The sequence below is a fragment of the Morus notabilis genome, unplaced genomic scaffold (assembly GCF_000414095.1).
Source record: "Morus notabilis unplaced genomic scaffold, ASM41409v2 Scaffold205, whole genome shotgun sequence".
NCBI classification, from domain to species: Eukaryota; Viridiplantae; Streptophyta; class Magnoliopsida; order Rosales; family Moraceae; genus Morus; species Morus notabilis.
The window spans coordinates 194,907-217,979 of NW_010363285.1; the positions used below are offsets into that span (position 1 = coordinate 194,907).

The 23,073-nt window shown below is 35.4% G+C and overlaps 2 protein-coding genes across 3 annotated transcripts; one reads left to right on the plus strand and one right to left on the minus strand.

Moving 5' to 3' along the window:
* The first annotated feature begins 1,557 nt into the window (after window positions 1-1,557).
* On the plus strand, window positions 1,558-5,262 carry LOC21407217 (leucine-rich repeat receptor-like protein kinase PXL1). The gene is made up of 2 exons (XM_010103895.1): window positions 1,558-4,195; window positions 4,805-5,262. The coding sequence occupies exons 1-2, from the start codon at window positions 1,558-1,560 to the stop codon at window positions 5,260-5,262; spliced, it is 3,096 nt and encodes a 1,031-aa protein (XP_010102197.1).
* A 1,629-nt stretch (window positions 5,263-6,891) lies between these two features.
* LOC21407218 (probable inactive ATP-dependent zinc metalloprotease FTSHI 5, chloroplastic) lies at window positions 6,892-15,637 on the minus strand. Of its 2 annotated transcripts, XM_010103896.2 has the most exons (19): window positions 14,524-15,637; window positions 13,664-14,135; window positions 13,372-13,572; window positions 13,005-13,298; window positions 12,638-12,907; window positions 12,213-12,302; window positions 11,999-12,130; window positions 11,550-11,723; window positions 10,877-10,998; window positions 10,486-10,687; window positions 9,793-9,921; window positions 9,431-9,613; window positions 9,139-9,258; window positions 8,365-8,550; window positions 8,175-8,249; window positions 8,020-8,079; window positions 7,747-7,854; window positions 7,495-7,575; window positions 6,892-7,395 (listed from the first exon to the last, which is right to left on the minus strand). In XM_010103896.2, the coding sequence occupies exons 1-19, from the start codon at window positions 15,465-15,467 to the stop codon at window positions 7,321-7,323; spliced, it is 3,918 nt and encodes a 1,305-aa protein (XP_010102198.1). In that variant the 5' UTR covers window positions 15,468-15,637; the 3' UTR covers window positions 6,892-7,320. The 2 variants fall into 2 exon arrangements, 1 of the variants encoding a protein (XP_010102198.1); XR_002902696.1 differs by lacking the exons at window positions 6,892-7,395; window positions 7,495-7,575; window positions 7,747-7,854; window positions 8,020-8,079; window positions 8,175-8,249 and having other exon boundaries at window positions 8,475-8,550; window positions 9,139-9,266.
* Window positions 15,638-23,073: the final 7,436 nt, after the last annotated feature.

Consider the following 23,073-nt stretch of genomic DNA (forward strand, 5'->3'; position numbering starts at 1 on the left):
CCTTAATCTATCACCATCGAGTAATCACAAAACGATCTTATTAACAATTCTTAATTTGCTTATTATGATAATTGATGAAACTTACAAATAGTTGCGGAGGAGCTATTACAACCAAAATAAAAAAATAAAATAAAAAAATCATCATCAAATGCATATGCTGCCCACAATTTGATTCCTCCATCAATCTCCAATGATGAAGAAACGATTAAATGTGTAGAGGTGGCTTTGGCATAAAGCCATGTGGGGGCATCTAATCCACATGCTCTATGGATTCTCTCTAATGGGTCACAAAAGTATGGCAAAAGATACATATATATGTATAATAATAGGGGCCATAAAATGGCTAATTTTGTAGTCACTTCTTATTCCAATTTGAAGGTGTCCTTATTAATAATGGGACTAATTTTGAGTCCTTTCCCAAGGAAGCTGCCCTTTCACATGGCCTCCAGCCCCTTCACCTCCTCTTTTATTGCTTTGAATTATTACACTTGGTAGGGCATCTAATATTAATATCCACATTCATATTGAATGCTCTTTTTAAAAAAAAAAAAATAATAATAAATAAATAATAATTGCAAAGGACAGATGTGTGCATGTGAATTCATGGAGGCTTAGAAATGGGGTGCAATTATTTTTTTGGCCAAGGAATGGAGTTTTTTGGTAGGGCAAAGACAATGATTGTTACATAACTTCTCTTTGTCCTCCCTATTAGAGAAAGTTCCAAGTTGTCTCTTGTTTCAAATCTTTTATCCCATCTTGTAACATGAAGAGATTCTCATCTGCCCATTTAATTATTTGGATAAGTACAAATTAACCCAATAAACAACTTAAACTAAAATTCTTACCTGGTTACAGAATAAAAAACAATGATGATAATAAGATTAATGGTTGATTCACTGCCGGTTTATACTAAACACCTATATCCATTGAAGTTACTGTGTTCCCAAAATAACGAAAACTTGTTTCCTTTAATTGTTCTCTGATTTTTCACCTTCAGTATATTATTATATTTTGAAAAAAAAAAAGAAAAAAAAAGAGAGAAGGGAAAAGGGAAAAGGAACTTGGAATAAACCACCTTAAGAACAAGGCATCACAATCTGTCTTGAATGTTAAAATAATGGATTTCTTGGCCAAAAGTGAAGACATTAAGAACCTTACCTAAAATCATTTGTGTAATTACAAGGAATTATAATCATCAGTGAGTGGGAGATTTCCAATTTGTTAATGCCAATTGGAGTTGACCATCGATCAATTATAAGTAAAACAGAAGAATAATCATCAGTCAGTCACTGAAAACACATTCTCTCCATGCTTTGCTGTCTGTGAGATCTCCAATAAGTCCAAAGCATTACAGTCATTAAGTAGAGATGATTAGCTGGTTCAGATCCCAAGAACCCACGTATCTACAATAAGTTAATCTCCATTTCCTATAACTTATTACAAACAAGTTTATAAACTAATCTGATCTTCCTTTCCCTCCCCTTTCTTTGTCTTTCATACATAGCCAAGAAATGCTAAAACACAACTGAGAGAAAACTGACTCAGAAGAACAACACAATGCCAAAATCCCTGTTGTTCTTCTACTGTTACATTGGTTTTTCTCTTGTTTTTGCTCAACCTGCTCCGAATGAAGAAGTCTCGATCTTGATGTCGATAAAATCAGCTTTGGTTGATCCAATGGACTGCCTCAAAGACTGGAAAATGCCAAGCAAGAGTGTTGAGAATGAGTTAGTTCATTGTAACTGGACTGGCGTTTGGTGCAACTCCAAAGGCTTTGTGGAGAAGCTTGATCTCTCCAACATGAATCTCAGCGGCCGCATGTCGGATCACATTCAAGGCTTGACCGGCCTCTCTTCTCTCAACATTTGCTGCAACGGGTTCGAGGCATCCTTGCCGAAAACTCTGTCCAATCTCACCTCACTGAGGACTATTGATGTGAGCCAAAACTACTTTGTTGGCAAGTTTCCAACAGGTCTTGGAAGTTCTGCGGTGTTGACTTTGGTCAATGCATCGAGCAACAACTTCTCCGGATTCCTTCCTGAGGATCTTGGCAACGCGACATCGCTCGAGAGCTTGGATTTCAGAGGGAGCTTCTTTGAAGGTTCAATTCCTTTATCCTACAAGAACCTGCAAAAGTTGAAGTTTCTTGGCCTTTCGGGTAATAATCTCACTGGAAGAATCCCACCAGAGCTTGGCCAACTTTCATCTCTTGAGACTATTATTCTTGGATACAATGAGTTTGAAGGTGAAATCCCAGCTGAGATTGGAAATCTTACAAATCTTCAGTATCTTGATTTGGCAGTTGGGAGTCTCAGAGGCCAAATTCCACCCCAGTTAGGCAAGCTGCAGAAACTCACCACAGTTTATTTGTTTAAAAATAGCTTTACAGGAAAGATTCCACCAGAGATTGGTAACATTATATCTGTAGTGTTTTTGGATCTTTCTGATAACCAGATTTCAGGGGAGATCCCAGTAGAGCTTGGAGGGTTGAAGAATCTGCAGCTTTTGAACTTGATGTGCAATAATCTAACCGGTTTGGTTCCTGAGAAGCTTGGAGAGTTGACAAAGTTAGAGGTTCTTGAGCTGTGGAAGAATTCTTTGACGGGTCCTTTGCCAATGAGCCTTGGAAAGAACTCTCCATTGCAGTGGTTAGATGTGTCTTCAAACTCATTATCAGGTGAGATCCCACCAGGTTTATGCGACTCTGGCAATCTCACTAAACTCATGCTCTTCAACAACTCGTTTTCTGGTTCGATCCCATTAGGCCTTTCAAATTGTTTGTCCTTGGTCAGGGTTCGGATTCAAAACAATCTCATTTCTGGGACAATCCCAGTTGGCCTGGGAAGTCTACCTATTCTTCAAAGGCTGGAATTGGCCAAAAACAATCTCACTGGCCATATTCCTGCAGATATTGCTATGTCTACGTCGCTTTCTTTTATAGATGTCTCTTGGAATCACCTTGAATCATCTATTCCCTCTAGTCTTCTCTCCATTCCAAATCTCCAAACTTTCATGGCCTCAAACAACAACCTGAAAGGTAAAATCCCAGATGAGTTCCAAGGTTGCCCTTATCTCTCTGTGCTTGATCTTTCAAACAACCATTTCTCTGGACAAATCCCAGAGAGCATTGCTTCTTGTGAAAAGCTGGTGAATTTGAACCTCAGGAACAACTCTTTCACAGGGGAAATCCCCAAAGCACTTTCCACAATGCCCACATTAGCCATCCTTGACCTCTCCAACAACTCTCTTGTTGGTCGTATACCCGAAAACTTTGGAAGCTCACCAGCCTTGGAAATGCTCAACTTGTCTTACAACAAGCTTGAGGGTCCAGTTCCCCACAATGGGATCCTAATGACCATAAATCCCAATGATCTCATAGGCAATCCGGGACTTTGCGGTGGCATACTTCCACCATGCACAAGAAGTTCCTCTTCAACAACTGGACACGCAAGGAACATGCACATCAACCATGTCGCTATTGGTTTCATCGTTGGGATTGTAGTGATTTCTTCACTAGCTCTAGCATTTTTTACGGGTAGATGGGTGTACAGAAAGTGGTACTTGTACAACAGCTTCTTCAGTGACTTGTTTAAGAAGGATAGTGAAGAGTGGCCTTGGAGACTAGTCGCGTTTCAGAGAGTGAACTTCACAAGCAGTGAGATTCTTGCTTGTATCAAAGAATCAAACATCATTGGCATGGGAGGGACTGGCATGGTTTACAAGGCTGAAATCCACAGGCCCCATTCAGTCGTGGCAGTGAAGAAGCTGTGGAGGGAAGGATCAGACATCGAAGGAGGCGACGATCTATTGAGCGAAGTTAATCTTCTCGGCAGGCTTAGGCACAGGAACATTGTGAGGTTATTGGGATATCTTCACAATGAAACAGATGTTATGATGATCTATGAGTACATGCCAAACGGGAACCTTGGGACCGCTCTTCATGGGAGTCAAGCAGGAAAGTTGTTGGTCGACTGGGTTTCGCGCTATAACATTGCGGTAGGAGTTGCTCAAGGCTTGCATTATCTCCACCATGATTGTCACCCACCAGTCATCCATAGGGATATCAAGTCTAACAACATACTGCTTGATGCAAATCTGGAGGCCAGAGTTGCAGATTTTGGATTGGCAAGGATGATGATCCATAAGAATGAGACTGTTTCAATGGTAGCTGGATCTTATGGATATATTGCACCAGGTCAGTAACTACCATAATTCATTGTCAATTAGATTTCATTACAAGTTCCAAATCTTATTTCTGGTTGTAGACGAGCAAATTTGGTCTTTTCTTAATCACTTTTAAGGGAAAATTAGGCAAATGCCCGGTTTTTTGTCCACCTTTTTTAATAAATGGCTGAACTTTACATTTTTTAGACAAATGACAACTTTTTTTTTAGGGAAATGACCGTTTTTCTGTAGTAGTTAATTAATGATAAACCATGTCAATCAGTGATAAATTGGTTAATCGGTGATAAATCAAGTTAATCAGTAATAAACCATCAAATTAATAAGCGGCGAAGAACAAATAGAATTTGCTACAAAAGCCGGCTAACGGGGGTATTCCTGCGTATGAGAACATAGTAATGGAGAAGGTAATAGCCGAAATAGGATTCGTTTTGGCTAGAGCGCCCAAATCCGCTATATATTTGACACGGGTGATAAACTAAAGTTATATAAAAATTTCTAATTTTACAAAACTTCGGTCATTTACTCCCAAATCCCTATTCATTTTTGTTGCATATATGGTCAAGATATAGTGTAATTTCTAATGTGGTGTTTATCTCAAATTTTTTCTTTTTAACAACAGAATACGGGTACACAATGAAAGTTGATGAGAAGACAGACATATATAGCTATGGAGTTGTTCTTTTGGAGCTTTTAACAGGGAAGACGGCATTAGACCCTGCATTTGGAGAGTCTGTGGACATAGTGGAGTGGGTTAGGAGAAAGATAAGAAACAAGAAAGCCATAGAAGAAGCTTTGGACCCTTATATTGCAGGACAATGCAAGCATATCCAAGAAGAGATGCTTCTTGTGCTAAGAATTGCACTTCTTTGTACGGCAAAACTCCCCAAGGACAGGCCATCCATGAGGGACATAATAACAATGCTGGGAGAGGCAAAGCCAAGAAGGAAAAGCATTTGCCAGAATTTGACACAAAATGCAAGCAGATCAGAGAGGCCCATCTTTACCACCACCTCACCAGCAAATAATAATAGCCCTCCTGTAGGTTCATTTCTTCAAGCTGCTGCTTTGATTTTTTAGCATCTTTTTCTATACATATATATGTGTAAATCTTCTTTTCATTGTGTTTGGTATGAGGATTCGTGTCATGATTCGAATCATAGTTCGTAGTTCGTTATAGTGCTTTTTCTCACAAAAAACACACGTAAACCGAAAATAATTCTAAATCATAATTCTAAATCTGTGAACCAAACGTCTACTTATTTTTTTTTGTTTATATCACAGGCATGCAGTTAAGGTGGTGCTTATTTGCAGCCGACCTTCACATTAAGGTTTACTTTCCTAGGCTTAACTTGTGAAGAGAGAGAGAGAGTCTTACAGGAGAGAGATAGTTATTCTATGCCAATCAATTATCATTGTTTGCAAGACGAAGGGAAAAAAAAAAAGTATTGTGTGCGTTTAGAACCGTTTTTTAAAACGGTTTTTACGTACTTTAAGAAGCAAAAAATGAGAATAAAAATGAAACAACATAATAAATGTTTAAAAATAAAAATAGTGAGAATAATTTTTGTAAAAAAATTAAAAAACAGTTAAAAATTATTTTCAGTTTTTATTTTTTAATACTTATCAATAATATTATAATATATCAATTAATAAACACGATTTTATTTTTTTATTATACTTAAAACAATCTTTTAAAAAATTAATCAAATACAATTTTAAAATTAATCTCAGAATAATTCTCAAAACAATCTTATTTTTATTTTTTATTAAAGATAAAATTATTTTAAAACGCACCATTATTTTTTACGTTTTATTCAATATATTGCTGGCTCTAGAAATCAGCCAATGCTTCTAGGGAGAAAGAGAAAAATAGGCCAAGACTTGAGATGAATTAAAATTAATAGGCCAATAGTTTACATAAGTTAATAAATAGGTCAAATTACTGTTTTCGTCCATAACTTGTTTAGTTATAAACCATAACTTGATAAGTTATTATCCATAACTTATCTGGTTATGAACCATAACTTGACAAATTTATCCATAATTTATCTAATTATGAACCATAACTTAACAAGTTATGACATATTAATTTTTATAACTAAAAATTAACCTATATATTTCTTAAACTTTTCATATTAACCTATTTCTTACTATTTTTCACGCTTCTATTGATTGTCGTACCACCGACTTTCAGGGGGAAATAATAATAATAATACCCGCCACTGAAATTAAATGCACGTGCAAGTATTCGTGTAATCCAAAGTCCCATAATATTTTATTAAAAAATGCTTATTTTGAGATTTCAATCATCTCAAATGAAGAGAAATATTTTAAACAAATCTTCTGCCCATAATTTTTATCCTACTAATGATTCTAATTACACCGCTCGGAAAAAGGGAATACATGGCTATATTTAGAATTAATCATGTATTTATTTTTTACGTTCTTCAAGAAAAAGAAAATACCAATATTTTTAAAACAACATTTAACACAATAAAAATAAAAAAATAAAAATAAAAATAATTTTTTAATTTAATGTAAAATGAAAGAGAAATAAAAAATCATTTTTAATCATTTTTTATTTTTTATTTTCGTTTTCTCTTCCTTCGAGCAGAGAGAAAGAGACATTAATGAATCTTTTTATACTGAAAATAATCTCTTAATAAAACTACCAAACATAATTTCAAAAATAATTTATGTCTAAGATTGAAAACGTTTTCATTTTTATATAAAAAATAAAAACATTTTAGAATGATTTCTAATCGCGCTAGAGGATTTCGAAACTCATGTATAAACAATTGGTTGGTTGAGAAGGAAAAATTATGCCTCTTCTCAACACAAAACTATTTGCCTCTAGAACTGATTTACATCATCTCTTATATGCTTAAGGAGAAGAATAAATACATATAACAACATCAATGCAAGCAGCCCTTCAAAAAACAGAGCCCTTAGCCAATGACCACTTGGTCATACGGCATGGGATAAGCTGGGGCACCACTTGTCATACGGCATGGGATAAGCTGGGCGGACCTTGGTTTGGGAAGGTGCGAGTTCGATCCCGTATTGTATCAACAATCAAAAGAGCAGAGCTGTTCGATCTAAATGTCGGACTTAGTTCAAAGGCTGGACACGTCTCTAGACTTGCGTTGCTCCACTTAACAAGGTAGTTGCCGTTGCATTTCCATTTTCAAGAAAGCAGCTAGATAATGGCTGGAAAGAGAAAATTGAAAGAAGAGAAAGAGAGGTGTGACCAAAAAAGTTACCATAAACAGAGTATCGAAATTTCAATTTATCAGAGTGGTAAAATACCTCCATGTCATAAACTCCAGAAAGGAAAAATGGCTCTGTCTCTCCAATCCCACCATGATCCTCAAGCATTCTTTCCAGATCCTAGCAACACAAATAATGGATTATGAACAAAAAGGGTAGTCGTTTTTAACAAAAGAAATTCTCTTTTCTAATTTCTAATATTCCACAGAAGACGTCAAAGAACATTCATGGATGGAGACTTGGAAGATGTTTGATTAAAAAAAAAAAAAAACTAAGCATACTGCTATGTACCTTTCCGGTCAAGATTTCAAACTCTAATAACTCCTCGGCAATCTTTTCAAGAATCTGACGATTTTTCTGGAGCATTTCTTTTGCTTTGAAATATGCTAAATCGTACATCTACACAAACCCAAAAGGTGATCACTGTAAGATGTATGACAAATCTAACACCAGTCATGCAGGGAGTCATCATGTTTTCTTTATGATATGATCTTTGGTTATTAAAATAAAAATAAATAAATAAATAAATAAAAAGTTACCTAAAAGGTGACCACAAGTTATTACCTTTTCAACTTTTGTTGCCATCTCGTACTCATAATTGTTCCCCATACTCAGTGCTGTAGCCTGCGCCAAATACAATATAGGATACCACATAATTCACTTCTTTATTTTTTTTCAGCAAAATTGATGCACTCTTGGATCCAAAGAAAGGAGAATACCGCATTGCTATGATAATATATCGCGGGACTATCATCCGGACCCCACCCATACTGAATCACCATTCTCGTAGCAATCTGTTTCAAATTGCAAAACGAGGAATATTTAAGAAAAATTAGTGTGCATAGACAAAACCAGCTAGATTGCCTGTTTACAACAAATTAATGGCATAAAGCATTGTGTGATGCCAACCTCCTGCGCTTGCTTTAGTTCTGAAGAAGACAGGAAGTTTTCCTCTCCAAAAGGAAGTAGCATTTGTGCTGCAACATGTGAACCAAAACAAAATACAAGCTTCTTTTCAAGGTATGATCTTGACTCAGAATTCCCATTCACGGAACCTTCATTTCTCGCCTTAGTGATCTTTGTACAACCGATTCCCTGTAAAATAAGGGCCGGAGTTGATTAGTGCTCCTTGGATGTAACTCAGATTTTAGTCTGCTGACCTACCTTTTGCAGTTTTCGTCGTTTGTCACCCATTTTTGAAGTCATAAGAAATACAGGTAAGAGCAGTTCTTGAACGACATGTGGAATTAGATAACCAGATAAAGAACAACAAACAAAGGAATGTAGTACAAGCCTTGCATCAGTTCACCAAGGTGGCAGTTCTGAATTCCAGGAAAAATTGTATCTAAATGCATGGCCTTAAATGAATAGACTATTGATCCTTCATGAGGAATCCATTTTTATTAAATTGGTCTTAAGTCTTAACCTCAAAGGAGGCCTTAAAAAAGGGCAGTTTTAAGTCATAAACATTAAACATTTGGAGTGGTCTCCGTACACGTGTATGCTTGTGTTACTGATAAATAATTTTTGGCACAATGCCGGTATTCACCGTTCATAAGCAGGATGAAAACCTTTTGGAGTAGGAAAATGACTTGATAACAAAACTAATAGATGCGTTGTAAACAATACATGTAAAACATATACCTAAAGCTATAAACATTTCAAGATATGAAACTGACGAACCTGCCAAGACAACGGTTCAAGCCATAGATTATCTACGACATCAAAGTTTGGCAATAGAAGAGCAATCAGGCCACGTCCAGCAGCCCAGACAGCATGTGGAAACTTGGTCTCCCTTGTCCACTGTGAAACTATAAAATTTGTAAGAATTCACAATTCTAAATGCATAATACTTGAAATGAATCTATGTTTCCAGCACATGGAAAAACCAATTTAAAATTCATTGTTTCTTGAATATTTTCATGTAAACAAGCAGTAGATACTATGACCTTGATCAAGAAGAATAACATCTTACATCAAGAGGCGGGTTGAGAAGTTCTATTCCATTGCTTATCTGTCCATATGGTTCCATTAGATCAACCACATTTTGCAGATCTTCTTTAGTCAATGTTAGCCCAAGATGATTCACCAGCATTTTGCTTAGCTTCTTCACAATTTTGGTTTTCCGCAACCATCCTGGGATGAAACCACTGAAAGTCTGCAAAAGTAAGGATTATTACATTGAACTGATTTATCCTTCAACATCTTGTCAAAAGAAATAGATGAATAAATAAAAACCTGCAAAAAGCATGTGAATCTAGCTTGCAACTACATTCAATCCATCAAGTAATTTCCAATCTCAAGGGACAATGAGAGAGCACTTTCATGGGTTCTTACCGCAAACCAACCACAGTAGCTCATAAGTTCATCCATATCGAGAAACTTGCTTCTAAAAGCACTACCCTCCAACGCCACAGGTACGAGCTTCAATTCTATGGGTCGTAAAAGAGCTGTCTTCTCAGCGACCTGAAGCCATAGAAGGTTCAGGTGTCGAGCAAATTACTACATGATTTTGTGGAAATGTAAAAAAAAAAAAAAAAAACCCAACTAAATCACAGTGAAGTTCAGTAGACGACTGATGGAGATGGCAATAACAATATATGCACTTATTCTAGGTGTAAAAAATTAAGTTTAAAAATTTTAGAATTATTTCCCCTGTTATTTAGGATTTTATTTGTTATTTTAATTTCAAATTTCCACCTGTGAATGTGATCCTTATCCCAAGTCAGGGTTTTGAACTCCTAGTTGTGCTGAAAAGGCACATCTATAAAAGAACCACAACATGCCATCACAACTACTTACAAGTACAAACCTCTAAAGCAAAAGGAGATCAGGAGCCGATTAATCAAACATAACAGAGGTTCAACACGCAGAGAAGAACAATTAAAACCAAATAAGAAGAAGAAAGGAGGGTAATAAGAATACGAATAAAAACTCAAAAGATATGTATGCTACCTGTAATGCAAGAGCATTAACCTAGATAACAGAATTGTAAACAGCAGCCATTTAAGAAACCAATGTGGAAACTACCTTTTTCCAGTCTACAAAATCAATTAGTTCATTATCCATGGTTTCTTTTGCAGCTATTTGCAATATTTTCTCCCTTTCTGCTTGAGTTGGCCTTTGAAGATGAAATATTCTATCCATCCGTCCAGGACGCTGTAAGGCCTCATCAACTTGTTGGAGATTTCTAGTAGTAGCCATCAAGACAACCCCATCTTGCTTCTCAAACCTGCAGAAAGTCTAATCAATAGGGCACGCTATGCAGATTGTTTTATTACTATCTGCTTCTAAGACTAAGCAGCAGCTTGAAAGCTTAGAGAGGTAGTATGGGCAAACACTGAGTGACAGAGGCCTGGGAACAACACAAAGGACAAGAAAAAAGGTAGCCGTAGAGACCACAAGTTCTACAAGGAGTTACCCATCAAGTTCCACAAGAAGTTGATTAATGAAAGACTCGTGATCCTGGTTTTTAGTGTGGATATAGGTGCCACGAACACCAGCAAATAGGTCGAAATCCTCCACAAATAAGATTACAGGTGCCTGGAAATCAAACATATTTCTCAGAAAAAAAGGTGACATGAACAAAGCAGCTGTCGTATTGACAAGTAACAAATAAGAAGATACATTTCCATAGATGACGATACTTTTTTTCATATAATAAAAAGTCAGTTCCTTTCGGTGTACATTCCAGATCCCCATTCAAATATTGATAATGATAGTTGTTGAATTTTTATCTGCCTTTTTCATAGGAAGGTTTATCAGCCTGCGATAATGCCTTTATCATAAGAAACAGCTAAAATGTTTATATTCAAGTCCCTCTGTGTTTTTAGTGCTAAAAAAATTTAATAAGAAGCTTAAATTTAAAGTTATTCAGGCAATTGATTGAAGTTTTTAAAATAAAAAATGAATTTCGTATCTATAATTGAAATATTTAAAATTACAGAATAAATAACATATTATCTACCAAAAATTTGTGCCCTCGACCTAAATTTCAGTTTTGGACCCAGAATTCCTTACCATACTCCTCATGATTTAATTCCTGATATTATAAGAAGAAAGATGAACATTAACAAGAAAGTTTAGATGACAACCAGATCCCTTGCTGTTTGAAATAGCTCTCTAACATTTGATGCACTTTGTCCAACCCATAATCCTGCTTCTAACTCTTGTGCTTTAACTTCAACAACAGGAACCTTAGCTTCTGCTGCTATAGCTAGTGCTAGAGATGTCTTTCCCGTGCCTCTCTCGCCAACAATAAGCACTCCCTGTAATATAAGCATCAACTACTTTAGACGCTCATCAAAGTCAGCACTCCGATAAACATCACAATACATAAAATATATATATATATATAACCAATGTACAAAACTCTGAATATTACTCTGCATGTCTTCGTGCATGACACAAGTTTTTAAGCATATGCTGCAGTTTCTTTGAAGAGATAGCAAGAGTGATATTTTGCCACGATACATGTCCTAAGTACAATAAAAGATGCAGAAAGCTAATGCAGTATTGATGCAGTATCTTTGGAATAACATACTCGAGGTGCACGAGCACCCATCTCTTGAAAGGCACGAGGATTTTGTAGAAATGCTACAACTTCATTCATTTCCTCTTTCATAGAATCAATACTCGCAAAATCCTTTAAAGGTATTGGTGGATTCTTCACCCTCTGCAAAGCAAAATGAATCTCCTTTTACTTCGTTAAAAAAAAAATGAATACACAGAAAAACTTTCATGTGACAAGAATGAACCTTCATTTGGTCAAAAGCACGAGTTATAGGATCAACGCCAGCCTTCCTCTTCCCTTTGATTCTCTTCTTCCTATAATTATTATAGTATTTCTGCAAGATAGCAGTAAAAACAATGTGATCAGTTGAAAGATGAACAATCATGGGATAAAACATATTATAAACAGTCTTTATCTGATCAACTTTGCTATGAAAACCAAGACAATTTTTTACGTACTTAGCTTAGTGATGAATTCTGACAAAGGTTCAAACATTAAACTTTAATTAAAGCCTGAACTTAACTACAAATTTGCAAGCAAAAAAAGGCTGACAGTTGTCCAGGTTTGACAATCAAATGACAAGGAATCTTAAGTCATACCTAATCATGCAATACTATGAATCATAAGCATGAAGTATAATATGGGTCTAGAAAAGGAACAAAGTAGTACCACTCTCCGCAGCTTCATCAAGCTTGGATCTCTTCGTATCGGCCCATAACCAAGAAGTGATGGAACTCTTCTCTTCAAAAATTGAAACACATGAAATAAAATATACCCGTATATAACGGTTCTTATAAGAAACCAAAAATACCATTGGAAGCCATCTTTCTTTCTGGATATGTAACTCCTTTCTGCCTCCGATTGCCATTTCAGGTACCATGTTGAGTCAACAGCTTGATATGTTTCCTCAGGCCATGCCATCCCCAACTGTATTCTTACCTGGAAAGAAAAACAGCTTCAACTTCACAATAAAAATGATAACAACAAGAACAAAACTAATGACAGAGTGGAGAGACATGGGCTTAAGCATCAATACTGGGTAAGGGATCACAAGCTCCAATAAAGGAAACACGATTGTCATCATTATGTCGTCATTTATATTTTTGAATTTCTCCAAAACCCATTTTCTTGAATATGTTACAGTATCAGCGTTCCAGAAAGCGTTCAAGCATTGTTGAGAGAGCCTAAGGGTCAAGAGAAACTGTTGGCGAAAATCCAACTCTGAGAAAGGGATCCACATCACGTGAACGGCGGTTGGAATACCGCAGGCAAGCATTTTCGTATACAGCCCATCAAACCCTCCAAAATCTTCATAAAGCATTTCAAATTCCTGGAATAAGAATGCAGGATTAAAGGTTAATAGAAAATAACTCACAGGGAGAAAGTAAGAAAAAATATACTACCTTAATGTCAACGTAATATTCTTCGTCATCCCCCTTAATTGCAATATACATGGCTCCCCAATCATGCCTAATTCGGGCATGCTCTACCAGTTTATTTGAGACGGCAAAAGGAACCGCCAATGGGTCCATCTCCCACCTATTTTTTTCTTCATTGTACCAAGTCTTTGAAACCACTCTATCTCGGTCCATAAGAATACGTTCCTGGAAGCAACAGTATAAGAGATGATTATTATCAAACAAATAAATCTTCGTAAGTTTATGAGGAGACAAACATGGCTAAGAAAAAATCCACCTTTCTCTCTGCCACATACTCTTTACCAAATTCAACATCTTCTAATAGCCTTCTTTTCAGTTCTGCCTTAGCTTCTTCACGCCATTTCTTCCATCCATGGTACAAGTGGAGGCTAATAGCTTTAGGAACCATAACTTCTTTGTCTCCAAACATCCACTTCAACTCGACTTCAGGAAAACCTTTCAACACCTCATCTTCTGGTGTAGCAACAACAAAACGCTTTTCATCACCAAACTTCCCCATATTTTTTCTTATGCGAGCCTCTGTGTTTCTCTGCATCTCCCTTGAGTCTTTAAGGACATGATTTATACGTTCAGCAAAATCAATTGAATCTTTGTCAAAGAAAGGTCCAAGATCATCAACTTCCAAAACACTTGGTAAAATATTCTGTTCCAAGTTTTTTCTCTGCGCACTCTCTAAATCTTTCTGAATATCGGATTTAGAAAGCTTTATAACAGAGGGTTTTGGCACACTGCAATCAAATAACAACTGAAACTCAAACAAGGCAGTTGAGACTATTACAAGCTTTAAAAATCATGCATGGCATTCTAGTCATGAGTTGGAAACGGACGCACACTACCAAAGAATTGCGTGTAGCAAGTTTGATATTAAACCCAACACTTGTGGGGCCAAGTGAATTCAAAATGCACTCGATCGTGTTATCTAACTTTAGAGCCAAAGCAAACTACAGAATGCAACCAACCAAATGTAATACACCAGAACTACAGGTGATGCAGAGCAGTTAGTTTGGAAGAATCTGAAATTGAAAATGGCAATCTTTTCTCTGTTTTTGGCATCCAATTTAGATAAAAGAGCCAAAAACGCAATCTTTTCATACTACAGAATACAATCTATCTTACCTTTCCATACTCTTTTTTCTCATTTCCCGAGTAAAGCATTGTACCAACTCCTCACATTCCATCTCAATGAAACTAAGCTCTCTCGCTCCAAAACTCAACGCCACAGTCTCTCTCCTCAAAATCCGATCCTCAATCTCCCCAACTCTCTCCCATATCCAGTTATACTCCCCATCTAGCCTTTTCAAATTCTCCTCCAACCTCTCCATCTCTTCCCTTCGCTCTTTGTCCGCGCTCCCAGACGACATGTCGTACTCCTTCTTCACCTTCGTCGCCTCCTCGACAATCTTATCCGCCCGCTTCTCCAACCTCTCCTTTTCTCCGTTCAATTCCTTCAGCTCCGCGTAAAGCCCGTCCACGATCTCATTCTGCAACTCCGCCTTCTTCGCCTTCACCGCCTTCAAAGCCTCCTCCACTTGCTTCACATCTCCATTTCCCTTCCTGGCTTCTTCCACCGCTCTCAACAAAAACGACACCGTCTGTAGTAATCTCCGCGTGTAATCAGAGTACTCGTGACCCTCCGATTTCGACTCCTTCTCTCTCGCTTCCTCGTTCTCCTTCTTCTCCAAAACCTCCGCCGCCGGAGCGGCGACTGCGGTGACGCGAAGCGGCCGAATTGGAGCAAAACCGATGGCGAAGCAAAACAACGCCAATGCGATTCGCTTCGCAATACATTTGAGCAATCTTCCGTCCGGCTCAACCGCTTCTTCCTTCGGTGCTTGTTTGGAGCATGGCGAGCTTCTAGAAGCTTCTAGAGAGCTAAATACAATAAAATTATATCCAACAGGGGAGAACTTTGGTCGAAACTTGGGCCATTTCGAAGGCAATCTCTGAATTCTGATACGGCGAGTTCTCAAAGATAGCGGGAGCGAAGGATTTCGATGAGGAGACGAGAACAGCGGAGAAAAATGACTTGGAAGCAGACGAGAGGCGAGAATGGCGTCCATGGGAGTGAGAGGAAGAGATTACGGAGGGGCAGTATACGAGGAAGCAGCGGCCATTTCTAGGGTTCCGAGGTAGAGTTCCCGTGAGGGACTGTTTCGATCAGTGACCTCCTATTCAAACACCTTCTAAATAATAGCACGGTAGCACCCTTGTAAAAAATATTTTCTTTTTATTTATTTTCTTTCGGATTTTAGATACAAATACGAAATTATCCTTGTTTTAAAATTTAAAAAAAAAAAAAAAACACCAAAAAGACAAATCTGATTATCTTAAAAAAAATGAAAAAAAGTTAAATCTCATTTACTCATTCGAAAGAACCGGAACGTAACTTTCCTTCTCCAGAGGAAAGAACGGCGCCTACACCCAAAAAAAAAACCTTGCATTTTTGCAGCTAACGTCGCCGGCTTCCACCGCCTCTTCGGCCCCCCGCCACCTCTCCGGCCTCCGACCGTCCCTCCGGTCTCAAACATAACCTCCTTACTCCGGCAAAGCCAGACCACTTCTCACCCTCAAGCTATCATCTCCGCCCCTCACCACCCCCAGGCCTTTCACCCCGGCACTCCAACACCACCCACCTCCGATTTGCGAGGGCGGCCACCACTTTTGATCGGTACCATTTCTAACTGAACCTTTCTCCTTCCGACCAATCTCTGTTTCTGACCGTTTTTGTTTCTGACTGACCCCTTTTGATCCACTCCGAAAGATTTGCTTATGGCGCCAAAGCGGACCACACCGGCCTTGTTGCCCGCCAATACAACGACGCCGATATGTGAAGCCACCGGAGTCTGGGTCAGAAAATAACTAGAGGGAATAAGTGGGACTCCACCCCCACTGATTAATAAGAGGGAAAGTGGCACGTAAGTGTATTTTGAATGCTTATTGTCAATATTTAATTGACTTTTTTAATCGGAGAAACTGACGTTTGGAGAGGAGATTCGGTTTTTGATTTGAATTATGGTTCGTAGTTTATTATAGTATTTTTTTTCATAAAAAATATACATAAATTAAAAATAATTTTAATTTTATAATTCTAATTCATGAACCAAACAACTTACCTAAAATAGGGGAGATTTTGTTGTATACAAAGTGAAGCATATTGAGTTTGATATGGAAAATATGTCGTTTGAAACAATATATACATGACGACTATATCGAATTCTATCGGGGGGAGAAGATGGCGGTCGAAATTTACTATAATGATTGGCTCCATGATCACACTTTATTTTGATTTTATATGACTTTTATAACTTTTTTTTTATGTAAAATTAAGAGTGTGTTTGAAATTCGTTTTAAAATTATTTATTTTTTATATAAAAATAAAAATAAAAATATTTTTAATCTCAAATAAAAATTATTTTTAAAAATGTATTTAGTAGTTTTATTAAAACATTATTTTCAGTATAAAAAAATTTATTAATGTCTCTTTTTGCTCCAGACATGAAAAAATGAAAAGTGATTTCATTTCTCTATTATTTTACACTAAATTAAAAAATTATTTTTATTTCCGTTTTTTATCTTTATTGTGCTAAACACCGTCTTAGAAATGTTTTCTTTTTTTTCTTGAAAAACGTAAAAAATAAAAATAGGATTAATTCCAAACACGGCTTAAGTTTTCAATCACATTACTTATTTTTTATGACCTTTATAATTTATTTTTAATGTAAAACTAAAGTTTCAATTCAATGTAGACTTTAATTATGTTCAATTTTCCGTTTTTATGCATACACGTGTTAGGAAACATTTTGTTCTGACCTTTCATTTTTGTACTGATCGAAACAGTAAAAAAAGACACAATGATAAATGTGTGGTCAGAAATGGCAGTGAGGCGAGGCAGACACAATTTATGATATTTTCTTACCATTCAGATTGGTACCAGTTAGAACGGTTAAAAATGACAGTGAGAAAAATATGATTTACGATATTTTCTTATTATTCATATTAGTACTGGTCAGAAATGATTAGAAATGTCAATGAGATAGATAGAATCTATGAGGGTTTCTAACCGTTCTGATTGACACCGGTGCAAACAGTTAGAAACGTTAACAAGACACATGTGATGTGTCAATGTTTCTAACTTCTTTTACTGGTGTCGATTAGAATGAATAGAGTGTTTAAAACGATCGGAATGTTTTTAACTAGATCTGACCGTGCAAGATAAATACATTACGTTATAGTCTTACATTGGTAATCACGAAAATATATAAATAAAAAGTTAAATATGTGAAATTATGATTTATCGCTATAAACAAAATTAAATTTCAACAATTAATGGCATTTAGTGTACGTTAGTAATAGTTTGAGCATTTAGGCATATCCATATTTATTTAACAATAGTGCCTCAATAATTCGGTTTATGATTTATAATTATAATGCAACAATAAGTCATCAAATTTTTAGAGTGCTTATGGATGATTCTAAACGAATATGTTGGATCTGACAAAAACAAATCAAATAAATCAATCAAAGTGATTATAGCTTGTTCTAATTGAGTAGATCAGTACAGGTCTAATCAGTGAGAAAAAATCACCAAGCACATTAATCCTACTTAGTGTTGCATTGGTAATAGTTTGAGCATTTATGGTATCTATCCATATTTACTTGACAATAGTGCCTCAATAATTCGGTTTATGATTTATAATTATAATGCGAAAATAATTCATCAAAGTTTGAACGTGATTGTGGATGATTCTAAACGAATATGTTGGGTCTGACAAAAATAAAAAGAAAAAAATCAAATAAAGCATCAAAGTGATTATAGCTTGTTCCAACCGAGCAGATCAGTACAGAACTTATCAGTAAGAAAAAAAATCACCAATCACATTAATCCTACTTAGTGTTACACTGGTAATAGTTTGAGCATTTATGCGTATCCATCCATGTTTACTTGACAAATAGTGCCCCAATAATTTGGTTTATGATTTATAATTATAATGCAATAATTCATCAAGATTGAACGTACTTGTGGATGATTCTAAACAGATATGTTGGATCTGACAAAAATATAATTATAGCTTGTTCTAATTGAGCAGATCGGTACAAGTCTTATATCTAAGAAAAAAAAGACCAAGCACACTAATACTACTAGCGTTTCTTACCGTTCTGACCGGTATCAATCTAAATGGTAAGAAAATATCATAAATCGTATTTGTCTCATTGTCATTTCTTACCGTCCTGACAGGTACCAATTTGAACGGTAAGAAAATATCATAAATTGTGTATGACTTACTACCATTTCTAACTATTCTAACGGGTACCAATCTGAACAATCAGAAAATAATTAACAAACACAATTATCATTACGTCATTCCTAACCTTTCTGACGATACAATTCTACAAGGTAAGAACAATCCAGCTAGCCCTTAAGAAATTTATCATTCTGCCATTTCTGTCCGTTATGATTGGTACAATTTACAAGGTAAAAACAATCCGGCTAGCCCTTCTTAATTATTCTAGATCTTTTTCTGCTAAAGTAACGGACAAACAAAACTAATATGACAAATAAAATCAAGGCACATTCTTAAGAAGTTCCAAACAAATTAATAGTAATAATCAAACTAACTCATATTCAACAAAAAGTGAGAAATACAAACATACTTAAAACACATAATTATAGCCATAAATATTCAAGGGGGTGTTATTTCTGAGCTTGCTTCATAAGTTATTGACTGGCACTCTAGCAGAGTCGCTTCCATTTGCATGTCCTATTTTTTTGTACCTCATATGCAATTCTTTCTCCACCAACGGAGTTAAGCATTGTGAGCAAGATATGAGAACTGATTCCTTTCGATGATTGTTGAACCATTCCAAGATTTTTCCTATAAAATAAATAATATCATTATTATAAAATGTCAAAAATTAAATTAAAAAGTAAAAAAATAGTGAAATAAGAAAATATAAATTGACAGGTGGGTAAGAAGACCATTCGGATCAGCCCTCACTATGTACGGATCGGTACCATTCAGACGTACCAAAGCATATCACGCTTATCCAGTAAAATTCTGACTGGTGTGCAAATTTTTTGACCGGTAAACAATATGCTCATTATTGTCAATCGTTTTCTCTTCGAGTTTCCAGATTTCAAAGCTCAAAAAAATCGACGAAATGATATCAATCTTGTTGGTTTTTCAATTTAAACAACTAATAATGAATACCCACCCTTTAAACAACGATTTAAAGGAAAAAAAATAAAGAGAATTTGAGACAAATACCAAATTTGGAGCTTGATTTATCAAGCTTTTCAAGATCTCAAAAGCCCTTAGTTATCCTCTTCTTATTGTTGGGAACAACAACGGATTGTGAACGGAGATGGGTGCCGGAGAAGATGGAAGTTGACGGAGGGCATCACCAGCGGTGGGGGCAGAGGGTGTCACTAGCGGTGGGGGGCGGCACCGACGATTGGGGAAGTGTTAGGCGGTGGGTTTCTTTATTATTATTTTTTTTTTTGGAGAATATGATGACTTTTTCATTTTTTATTTTCTTAAATTAGAATTTTGTTTTTTATGATAAAAGGGCATTTTGAAAAACACATGGCCTCGTTCGCTTTGTGGATTCGAGTTGAGATTTGACATTTTTTTAGAGTTTTTCACTGTAACAAAAAAAAGTTTGATGTGACATTTTTTAAGAATTTTTTACTGTAAAAATCTGAAACTGAAAACTCAAATCAGTAGAATGAACGGTGCCAAAAGTTTCATTAAATGAGGGGGTTATTTATTTGAAACTACTTTAGGTGCTAGTTGCTTAAAAAAATGACCAATTTAAGATTGTTTTTCAAAAGGGTCCCGAACGTAGGAATTATTGGATACGGGGTTCTCTTTCAATGGGACTAGTCTACTAGGCAATGCCCCGCCAATATAGTTTTTCTTTTTTGAATAAGGATACACACTTTAAAATTGTCGCGAATTACCATTAAGATTATTCAACCATAAACAAACACTGAACGCTCATTCGGTTTGCTGATTTTAGTTTTTAATTTGAATTGAGATGTGATTTTATGTGAGAGTTTTAACTGTATCATAAAAAGTTAAATGTGATTTTTTATAAAAGCTTTTAACTGTAGTAAAATTGAAATTAAAAACTTGAATTTGTGAAATGATGAGACCTGAATTCACCAACATTACGTTCTCAAAGAATAAAAAGACAAAATTGACCCTAAACTAGTTTATTTTTTTTGCTAATCCCCAATGTTTATGAGATTTAACCGTATAGTTTTGGCATCACACGAGAGAGGGCACGAGATCAAACGACAATAAAACAAGTAAAAAGAATAAAGATATCAACATTCATCATATCAAATTATGTATAATTTATCACTGATAAACTCCATTTATGTTTATTAATAGATAAAAGTTAACAATGTGTTATTTTCACAACTCAAATTTTTTTATGTGAGAGAAAACGTTGTAAAAAAATGAATTTAAATTTTTGTAAGAGAACATTGTAATAAAAGAACTTGAGTTATTATTTAAGTTGTGAAAAGAATATAAGCTAAATTAGATATAGTTTTATTGGCAATACATTAGAATTAATCATTGATAAACGTCAATGATATACTAAACAAAAGTGTCATATATAGTTTATCGAATATTAAAACTGGTTTATCATTGATTTACTAAAAAAAAACCTTAAACATTACAACATAACAAGTAAACAACAAAAACAAACTTACACAAAAGAGAAAAAAAACACACACACAAACACAAACACAAATAACTCAAATGGTGTAGTGGCAGTGTCTAGATCGGGCAAAGACGGCATGGACAACGAAAATCTAGTAAAGGCATCAGCGCCAAGGAGATCCATATTAATGATAATGATGATCAGTGATGGGGAGATTTGCAGAGATCTCGTTCGTCAGGCAAAGAGATGAGCTCTTCGTTGATTGATGATCAAGAAAACGATTGGAAACATGTGGAGGTGGCCCCTCATGATGACGCCGTGACCACCGAGCCTCACTGAAGTGGAGATTTACAATCTCTACTCGTCTCGAAACATCACGGATCCAAATACAAGTTCATATGAATCAACAAGTATAGAGATCTAGACGGTGGACGATTTCTCCTTGTTCGCTTTAGCCAATGTTTGCGAATTGGCACGAGGCAGCGTGACAGCTTCGCATGGAAAACATGTGCTTAAATGACAAGAAAAGGGGAGGGATTGGGCATCGCACAAGGAGAGATCGCGCAATAACAACATTCGTGATGGTCTGACGACTTAGTCAGAGAATATAAAGAAATAGGGAGAAGAAGATATTAGGGGCCGTTCAGTTCGTTGATTCGAGTTTTTAATTCGAGTTGAGATGTGACTTTATGTGAGAGTTTTTTACTGTAACAAAAAAGTTAGATGTGACTGTTTCTGAGAGCCTTTTACTGTAATAAAACTCGAATCGGTGAAATGAACGGAACCTTAGAGAATGGTATGTGTTGCTGTGACAAGATATACAAGAAAATAGGAAAATATACTAAGTAAAAAGAAGGGTAAAATTGTCCTTAAACTTTATTGAATCTGTATCAGAATATGGAGAACTGAGGTTTAGAAGTGGCATAACACCTAATTAACTCGAATTAACGACAAGTTTAAGGAGTTAGCATCCGAGTATATTACATGAAAATGTTCAGTTTATAGGTTGATGAGGCTTAAACTTATGAGTGTAGTTTAAAATGTTGTTCAGGGTGCAATGTACTTTAAGTTCACATGATTTGAACCTATTTATTATAATAAAATTATAACTTTATTTTGTTTTTTATCTTTTTACATTTATCAATCCATCAAAGCAGCATGATATGATATTTTATTATCTATTCAGACTCTATATATCTAAAGCCATTTTAAATCCAAGTTTAAAACCACACAGTTCGAACCCCATGTGAAGCAAACAAAAAGTTTAGGCTTGCTCTTTTTACAACTCAAGTTTTATTGTTATAGTATTTTCTCTTATAAAAATTTAAATTTTACTTTTTTATTACAATATTTTTTCTCTCACATACACAACTCAAGTTAAGATACCCTTATAGTAACTCCAACCATGCTAGCCATGCTAAGGTTGTTTGGTTGTTAGATTCATGCCATGATTCGAATCATGGTTCGTGGTTCGCTACAGTATTTTATCTCACAAAAAACATACGTAAATCAAAAATAATTCTGAATCTATCAACCAAACATTCACATATTTTTAACCAAAATAATTAATGATTTAGCTTTAAAAAAAAAAAACTTTTATCCACTCTAACCATTCGCTAAATGGTTAGTTATTTTAGAAAATACATTCTACACTAACTAAATATAACTAGTATATAGTAACTAACTATTTTACTTGAATTATTTTTTATTATTTTAACCGTAATAAAAGTAAAGATTCTTTTATAAATTTAATAAAATTTTTTATATATTATATTTAATAAATATTAAAATAATTTATATTTAATTAAAATAAGGAGTATGATTATATTGGTTTTTAAAAAATTATTAATTAAAATAATTTTTTAATTATTTTAGTTAAAATTTAATTAAAATTTAAAGAGTTTAAATGCTGACAGCGTTATTCTTAAAAAAAAATATGGTTATTAATGTAATAGTAGCGACGTTAAGGATGTCATTTAAGAAATTCGCAGG

Bases quoted from the DNA above. Each gene is read 5' to 3' on its own strand.
- LOC21407217 (XM_010103895.1), top strand. From the start codon at position 1,558: ATGCCAAAATCCCTGTTGTTCTTCTACTGTTACATTGGTTTTTCTCTT. The intron at 4,196-4,804 runs GTCAGTAACTAC...TTTTAACAACAG, and splicing joins TTATGGATATATTGCACCAG to AATACGGGTACACAATGAAA.
- LOC21407218 (XM_010103896.2), bottom strand. From the start codon at position 15,467: ATGGACGCCATTCTCGCCTCTCGTCTGCTTCCAAGTCATTTTTCTCCG. The intron at 13,299-13,371 runs GTAGTATATTTT...TTCTTATTCCAG, and splicing joins AATATTACGTTGACATTAAG to GAATTTGAAATGCTTTATGA. The intron at 11,724-11,998 runs GTATGTTATTCC...CTTATATTACAG, and splicing joins TGGGTGCTCGTGCACCTCGA to GGAGTGCTTATTGTTGGCGA.